The sequence below is a fragment of the Myotis davidii genome, unplaced genomic scaffold (genome assembly GCF_000327345.1).
Source record: "Myotis davidii unplaced genomic scaffold, ASM32734v1 scaffold17, whole genome shotgun sequence".
NCBI classification, from domain to species: domain Eukaryota; kingdom Metazoa; phylum Chordata; class Mammalia; order Chiroptera; family Vespertilionidae; genus Myotis; species Myotis davidii.
The window spans coordinates 4,766,544-4,775,152 of NW_006288624.1; the positions used below are offsets into that span (position 1 = coordinate 4,766,544).

General features: G+C 37.3%; 1 protein-coding gene across 1 annotated transcript in view; it reads right to left on the reverse strand.

Annotated features, from left to right (window-relative positions):
* Positions 1–8,609, reverse strand: part of MPP5 (membrane protein, palmitoylated 5) — a 64,203-nt gene that overhangs the window by 4,240 nt on the left and 51,354 nt on the right. Inside the window, exon 13 of the mRNA XM_006760781.2 lies at positions 6,531–6,641. Within this exon, the coding sequence (XP_006760844.1) occupies positions 6,531–6,641 (111 nt within the window). The remainder of the gene's footprint in view (positions 1–6,530; positions 6,642–8,609) is intronic.

Below are 8,609 nucleotides of genomic sequence, written 5' to 3' on the forward strand. Positions count from 1 at the left end.
TCCTCCTAGTTGTAGGACTTCCACTCAGCCAGCGTTCCTGTGGGTCTGGGTGATGTCCCTTCCGTCTTTTAGTTTCACTTTTGAAATGGTTGTTCGAGGCGGCAAACTCCGGCGTTAACCTATGCCGCCATCTTGGTTCTCCCCCAGGATGGGTATCTTTTTTAATGAAAATATTGCTGGTCAACCCAAGATTTAATAATTGAATACAGCTGACCCTTGAACAACACAGGTTTCAACTGCACAGGTCTACTTATAGGCAGATATTTTTCAATAAGTATCTGTATAACTGTCTTCGATCCGAGGTTGGGAGTCTGCGTATGTGGAGGGCCAATTGATCTACGCCATTTTATACAGGGGACTTGATCATCTTCGGATTTTGGTATCCACTAGGGGTCCTGAAGCCAATCCCCCACATGTAGCTAAGTACATACTCAGCTTAATATGTTAAATTTCTACTTTGTTTTCAATACACAAAGGTCTTTGAGATGCAAAAACTATACTAAGAAGAGTTTGGGAAACAACACAGAGCAGGCTACTTTCAAATATTGGGTAAGGGAAACAACTATTTCACATAGACAAGCAGGTGGCAAGGCTGTGTGCCTCTGATTATCAAGCACAATTGTTCAAGAAAGTGAAACTGCCTCCAAACCACCCCTGTCAATAAAGAAAACTAAACTCAAGTCCAAATGTGTGATATAAAAGTTACCCACTATATTGGACCCATAATACAAAACTAGTTATATCATTTAGCTGGTTGAACTTCTGTAACAGCAGGAAAACATATTAAAAGTCTGACAGCTCTGGCTTGTCCTGAGGCAGTGGCTTGTGTAGCTCTCTCATTTTCATTCTGGAATGTTGTGCATCTGGCTGTGGTACACAGAATCCTTTGTTCCCTAACAAGGACTCTGCTACACTATTGTAACCAAACACACTGACATTCTTGCTGAAACTTATGTCTACTCAAAGCTTAAGATTATTGAAAGAACATTCCAGAACTCAAAACAGAATATAAACTTTGTGGTGCTAGAGTTGAAATGTAAATGTTAAATCTAAAATCTTACATAGATTCATATAAATATCCAATCTACCTAGTTTTTATCAAATTTAAGACATTATTTAATCTTTTCCCAAAAATGGCTTTTATATCACTTATTTTGTTTTAATTTCCTCTTATTTTTCAAATTATAATTCATGACTAAAATGAAACAAAATGCGCCAAAACCGGTTTGGCTCAGATAGAGCGTCGGGCTGCGGACTGAAGGGTCCCGGGTTCGATTCCGATCAAGGGCATGTCCCTGGGTTGCGGGCACATCCCCAGTGGGAGGTGTGCAGGAGGCAGCTGATCGATGTTTCTCTCTCATTGATGTTTCTAACTATCTCTCTCCCTTCCTCTCTGTAAAAAATCAATAAAATATATTTTTAAAAAAATGAAACAAAATGTTTTTGCTCAAAATTAGCCTATAGGGAAAGTGACTAAGTTCAGACTATCAGTTTGCCACTCTCAAGGCCCCCTTTAACAGAACAGATTCTGAGATTCAAAGTACGATCAGTTGATTTTTTACATTCTGTACCCAGAGAAACACCATCACTTTCCTAGCTAGCACAATTTCATTCACTTAAAAGTGAGGATTTGTTTTTATTCAACACTTCTATTTTGTGAGTGATAAAGCACTATTGGAAATACCAAAGGAGATAAAAATAAAACATAAATGAAATTAAAAGGAAACAAATACATCACCCTCTATCCAACAAATATAGAATATATATTCTTACTAGTGTGCATGGAACATACACCAATACAGAACACAAGTTGGACCATAAAATAAGGTTCAACAAATTCGAAAGACTGATATCTTACAGAGTATGTTCTTTGACCACAATGGAATTATAAATCAATAAAATATTTTTTGAAATCTCCAAACAGGTGGAAGTTATATACTTCTAACAACCTATGGGCTAAAGAAGAAAATGACATAGAGAATTAGAAAGTATTTTAACAAAATAATAATGAAAAATATAACCTCAAATTCTATAGGACACAACACTTAAGAACTGCTGAGAGAAATTTGTAGCTTCATATTAGAAAAGGAGATTTAAAACTCATCTACTGAAGACAGTAGAGCAAGTACAAATTAATGCAAATTACAACAAAAGAATAAAAATAAGACATGCCAATTAAATAGAAAACAGACAAAAAATAAAGAAAATTAACAAAGACAAAAGTACTCTGATTTAGTTCTTTTTCTAAAGGGTTTCGCTCATTCCTTTTAATTTCCATATAATTTTTTAAAAATATATTTTATTGATTTTTTACAGAGAGGAAGGGAGAGAGTCAGAAACATCAATGAGAGAGAAACATCGATCAGCTGCCTCCTGCACACCCCCCACTTGGGACATGCCTGCAACCAAGTCACACTCCCCCAACCGGAATCGAACCTGGGACCCCTCAGTCCACAGGCCAACGCTCCATCCACTGAGCCAAACCGGTCAGGGCTCCATATAAATTTTAAAATCTTTTCAATTTCTACAATAAAGCCTGCTGAGAATTTTTGAAATTGTAACAGATTTCTTGATATATATAGTCACAGAGTTGTGCAATCAACACCACTATTCAATTTCAGAACATTTTCATCACTCCCCATCCCCACCCCCCAAAAAACTATACCCATTAGCAGCCACTCCCCATTTTCTACCACCCCCAGCCCTAGGCAACCACTAATCTACTTTCAGTCTCTATAGAGTTGTCTATTCTGGGCATTCCATAAAGTGGAATCAAACACTATATGGTCTATGTTATACTATGTATCACTTCATTCCTTTTTATGACTGTTTCCCAAGACTTAAAATAAAGCTACAGTATTCAGTGCAATATTAGCACAAATATGTGAATCGAGTTCAGAAATAATCTATAATCTCCCCTGACACCCTCCTCCCTGGTCCCCCCCCTCCCCCCTGCAAATATAAGTGGTCATTTTCTTTTTACAAAACTGCCAATGTAATTCAATGGGAAAAGGATAGTTTGTTGTTTTTTTCTTCAAGAAATGATTCTACAGCAACTGGATAGCCACATGTGATTTAAGAAACAAAACAAAAAGCCAATCTCCACACTTGCCTCACACTGAAACAGAGATGAACCTGAGATAGATCACAGAACTAAAAGTAAAAGCTAACACAAGAAAATTTTTAGAAGAAACCGAAGGATAAAATCTTCATAATCATGGAGTAGACAATTTTTTTAGCATAAGAAAATCATTAACTATAAGAAAAATGAAAAAAGTGTACTTCATTAAGATTAAACATTTCTGATCTTCAAAAAAATTAAGATACAAAGACTGAGAAAATATTTATATACAGATATAGAGAATAAGAAAAATAACAATTAAAAAAATAAGACTTGAGGCATTTCACAAAAGAACATGCCTAAATGATTATGTGAAAAGATGATATCATCAGTCAACAGGAAAATGTATAATAACACTTCACACCTACTAGAACTAAAAAACTGCTACATACAATAGTAAAAGTTGGTAAAAATGTGGAGCCAATGGAACCAAAGTGAGAGCATAAAATGGCAAAATGTTTTTAACACAATTTGGCAGTTTTTATACAGTTAAACAGGCACATAGCATCTGATGCAATTCAAGAGGATGAAAACATGTCTACCAAACGACTATGAATGTTTAGGGCAGCTTTGGTCACACTAGCTAAAAATTGGAAACCACCCAAATATTTTTAACTGGTAAATGGACAAACTGTAATATATTTAGATCATCTCTATATATAAAAGCCTAAGCGACCATCACAAACGAACAGACAACCAAACAGGCTATGTGGGGCAACCAGGCCGGCAGGGGCGTTAGTGAGGGATGACCAAATGACTGAGCAGCAGGCTGCAAGATGGCGGCACCCACAGCCAATAATGTGGGAATATGCTAATTGACTGCCATGCCCTCAAAGATGGCGGTGCCCACAGCTACAAGATGGCTGGCAGGGGAGGGCAGTTGGGGGCCCTCAGGCCGGCAGAAGAGCAGTTAGGCGTCGATCAGGCAGGCAGGGTAGGGGTTAGGGGGTGATCAGGCTGGCAGGCAGAAGCAGTTAGGGCAGGGGTGGGCAAACTTTTTGACTCGAGGGCCACAATGGGTTCTTAAACTGGACCGGAGGTCCGGAACAAAAGCATGGATGGAATGTTTGTGTGAACTAATATAAATTCAAAGTAAACATCATTACATAAAAGGGTACGGTCCTTTTTTTTTTAGTTTTATTCATTTCAAACGGGCCAGATCTGGCCCGCGGGCCGTAGTTTGCCCACGGCTGAGTTAGGGCCAGGTAGGCAGGCAGGCGAGCAGTCAGATATCCCCCGAGGGGTCCCAGATTGGAGAGGGTGCAGACTGGGCTGAGGGACAACCCCCACACTGCACAAATTTCATGCACCGGGCCTCTAGTGGTATATATAGCACTTAGCAATAGAAGATATAAACTACTGTTAGATGCAATATAGATCAATATCAAAACATTATGCTGATTTAGAGCCAGGTGCAAACTTAAACATACTGTGTGGTCCCATTTATATTAACTTCAAGAACAGACAAAACAAATCTATAGTGACTTAAAGCAGGTTAGTGGTTGCCTTGGGAAGGTTGCAGGGGTATTAACTTAAAAGGAGCATGAGAGAATTTTTTGGAGTGATGAAAATGTTCTAAATCTTGATTGGCATGGTAGTAGCACAGGTATGTGTTTTGCCAAAACTCACTGAATTATACAAGTAAAATGTATGCATTTTATTTATATAGAGTAACTTCAATAAAGTTGATCTTTAAAAATTAGAAAATTCTAATTAGAAAATCAAGCATACTGTATACCATTAAAACATGTTGGTACTGATTAAGTCCATGCTTTAAAAATAGGTATAATTGGTATCTTTCTAGACCTCACTCAAATTAGGATGGCTAATTCAAAATAAAGTAGGTAAAAAATTCCACGAGAGCACTGCCAGAGAACACTAACCAAAAGAAAGTTTCTTACCATGTTTTGGACTGGTGTATGCCCTTTGGTACAACATTGAATCCTTGCTGAAGAAGAATAACCTAACTAAAAAAGAGCGTGCATGCTCGAAACAGAGAATAAGGCTGAACAAGCAGAATGGAGTTCACTGGACCTTAAGGTGCGTCCCTTTCCTTTTCTTGTTTACCAAAGTAGTTACTGGGCACTAAGTTTCATAGAGGATTAACCTTATTTTTCTTATTTTATGCTGTGCTCCTCCTCAAAAATAGCAAGTGACCATGTTTCATATTTCTTGTGTATCATCCCAAGTGCTAAGGACACTCTGATCCCACTTACTTCATATAGGATGGGGAAATCCCTGATGTCTATAGCCTAAACTGTGGTCGGCAAACTCATTAGTCAACAGAGCCAAATATCAACAGTACAACGATTGAAATTTCTTTTGAGAGCCAAATTTTTTAAACTTAAACTATATAGGTAGGTACATTGTTATTAACTTAGTTAGGGTTCTCCTAAGACTTAGGAAGAGCCACACTCAAGGGGCCAAAGAGCCGCATGTGGCTCGTGAGTGCAGTTTGCTGACCACGGGCCTAAGACATTGAAAAATACTAGCTTCACATATATACAGACTAAGAAATGTAAGTAGACCTAGAGTGAAAACGTGTATCTTGAGGTAGGAGGGTTGCTGGCTGCGGTAAAGTCAAGAATTGAAGGAAAAGCGTGTTGTTATATGCTTTGAATAACTTTCAAGGAAGAGCATTATTACATGTTTTTATGGCTTTTAAGGAGAGTTAGGGGCATAGCAAATGAAATAAGTGACTCCATTATTAAATAGAAATATTATAAAAATCAGAAAAAAACAAGGAAGAGTAAATATTTGTTACTTTGACAAAGTAATCCACATGATAGTTTTTAGTTCACACATTTAAATAAAAAGCCAATGCTTTCTGATTACCAGTATACTGTCACTGAATTATTAATGTTTAGTATATAATAGACTACCTCAAACATGTCCAGCATCTAAAATAATTTTAAAAATTTTCCATTTCAGATCATGTAAGAAGATCAAAGGGAGGAGCCAAACAGAATATAAAGTTTTAATGAGAAAAAAGGAGAAAAACAAGGGCACTCAATGTTGGCTCCCCACACATGCAGAATATCTACGGAGAACAGTGGGCAATCCCTAAGAATATGATGATCCCTTTTTGTGTGTGTTAGAGGTATCACATAATCCCTGCTGGAAATATACACATCCATGTGAAGATCAAGGAAGTGTTAAGGAAAGCCAAATCTGACCATACATTTGGGGTACCATAGGGAATGTGTGGGGAACAACAAGAGAAGCCACCTTCTTTGGAGAGCTGCACAGTCTAACCAGAGGCAGCCATGGCAGTATGGGGAAAAGTGATATGGCAGAAAGAATCATCACTCTGAAAGCTCAAGCTGATGTAGTTTTAAGTACTGTGACAGAATAGGCCATGAGTGGTTCATGTTTACCTTTAGTGGAATAGTACAATATAAAACTCTACCTTTGGATTCTTGCCCTCTTTGGCCAACAATGCCCGAAGTCTTTCTTGTGAAGGGGGGGCAATAAAAATAATATATGGTTTCAAGTCTGAATTCCGGAGAGTCTTCAATGACTGAAAAGAAAAGATATTTTGGATTTTTAAAATAATTGTCATGATTTAACTACTTCCCAATAATATACTTGGAATATAATAATGTCATTAAACAGCAATAACAGCATAACCTATGAGTGTTTCCAAACATCTTTGTAACAAAAAATTCACAATATTTTAAGATCCTACCATTCACTGTAAAAATATATTGTGTACCTATAAAATCACACACAAACACACGCTATTGGCTCACTCTTTTTTTGTAATGAAGTAAAAATGAATGACTAAAGGATTACAACTATGTAATGTTAAAATACCCTGCTTTAAGATCACATGCAGATTATAACAACCATATTAAAAATCCATTTTAGAGAAAGTAGAAATGAGCAGTCACTTTACAATGTGCCAGGGTCTAAAGGAAGCACAAACCGAGAGAAAAACTTCACACACACGCGCGCGCGCGCGCGCACACACACACACACACACACACACAACTTTGGGGAAGCACATCCAAGAAAAGGAGACTATCTGAATTGGAAGGTGTGGCTTTCTTTCTTTTTTAAAAATTTTTTAAAAATCCTCACCTGAGCATATTTTTCCATTGATTTTTAGTGAGAGTGTAAGAGAGAGGGAAAGAAAGAGAAATATCCATGTGAGAGAGACACATCGATTGGTTGCTACCTCACAAGCCCCGAACAGGGTCTGGGCCGGGGAGAAGCCTGCAACCAAGGTATGTGCCCTGGACAGGAATGAAACCTGCAACTCTTTGGTCCACAGGCAGAAGCTCTATCCACTGAGCCAAACCAGCTATGGCAGGAGGTATGGCTTTCACCTCGCCTTTGCCACCACATGACAGTGTGCCATCAACTGAAGCACTCCATCAAAATGGGAATTACAGGGAAATACCTCCCTTTTATTAACCTAAAAACATTAAGACAATATGTTTAACTTCTCAATGTTCTTTGGTACATCTGCTGGCACAAATAATATAAGAATTCTGAAGGAGTTTAGTAAAAACATTTATACTTCTCTCAAATGTTTACAACAATTGAAATAGTAGACTAAACTCTTTTATCTACTAAAAAAAAAAAAAAACACCAAAGAAAATCTATTATTTCAAGAGAGTCATTTTATTTATTTTCATTATTATTATTTTGTCATCCTCATTAGAGGATATGTTTTTATTGTTTTTTTTAGAAAGAAAGAGAGAAAGAGAGAAAGAGCTAAACATCGAGTGGTTGCTTCCTGTATGTGCCCTGACCAGGTATCAAACCTGCAACCTAGGTATGTACCCTGAATGGGAACTGAACTAATAACCTTTTGGTGTATGGGACAACACTCCCCAGGAACCATTTTAGAGTCAATTTCCTTTCCTATACATCTATTTATTAACTACTGCTTATATTTCCTGAGTTGACATACTCAGTAGATTCATTAAATTTTAGCCTGAAGCTGTCTAGTCTAGAAAAACTTTTCCACAATAAACAATCTTAAAAATCCCAAATCTCTAAGTTACTGTACTAAATTTTAGAAAATATGTACATGTATATGTGTAGGTATGTATGTATTTGACTCTGAGGAAATCGAGATTTAGCAATCTGTCTGATTTCAGATAGGGAGTCAGTGGAGAAAAGCTGTATAAGAACTTAATTATGTCCCATGGTTCTTTGACCAAAATATAGTTTTCACTAAATTACTTTGCAAAAAATGCCCTCAAGTTCAACACCGTAAACCAAAACAGCTTTACCTGTGTACGAAGACTTAAAAGACATATTTTCCCAGAGTTGATCACTTGCCGTACAGAATCTATGCTGGTTCCATACAGATTTTTCTCAAATTCACCATGCTCAATGAACTTTCCAGCTGCTATGTCTGCTTCGAATGCTTGCCGAGAAACAAAGTGGTAATCTCTACCGGCTACTTCGTGGTCTCGCCTATTGCGAGTTGTATCTAGACAGACAAAATCAGGTAAAAATAATTGGAATTGAA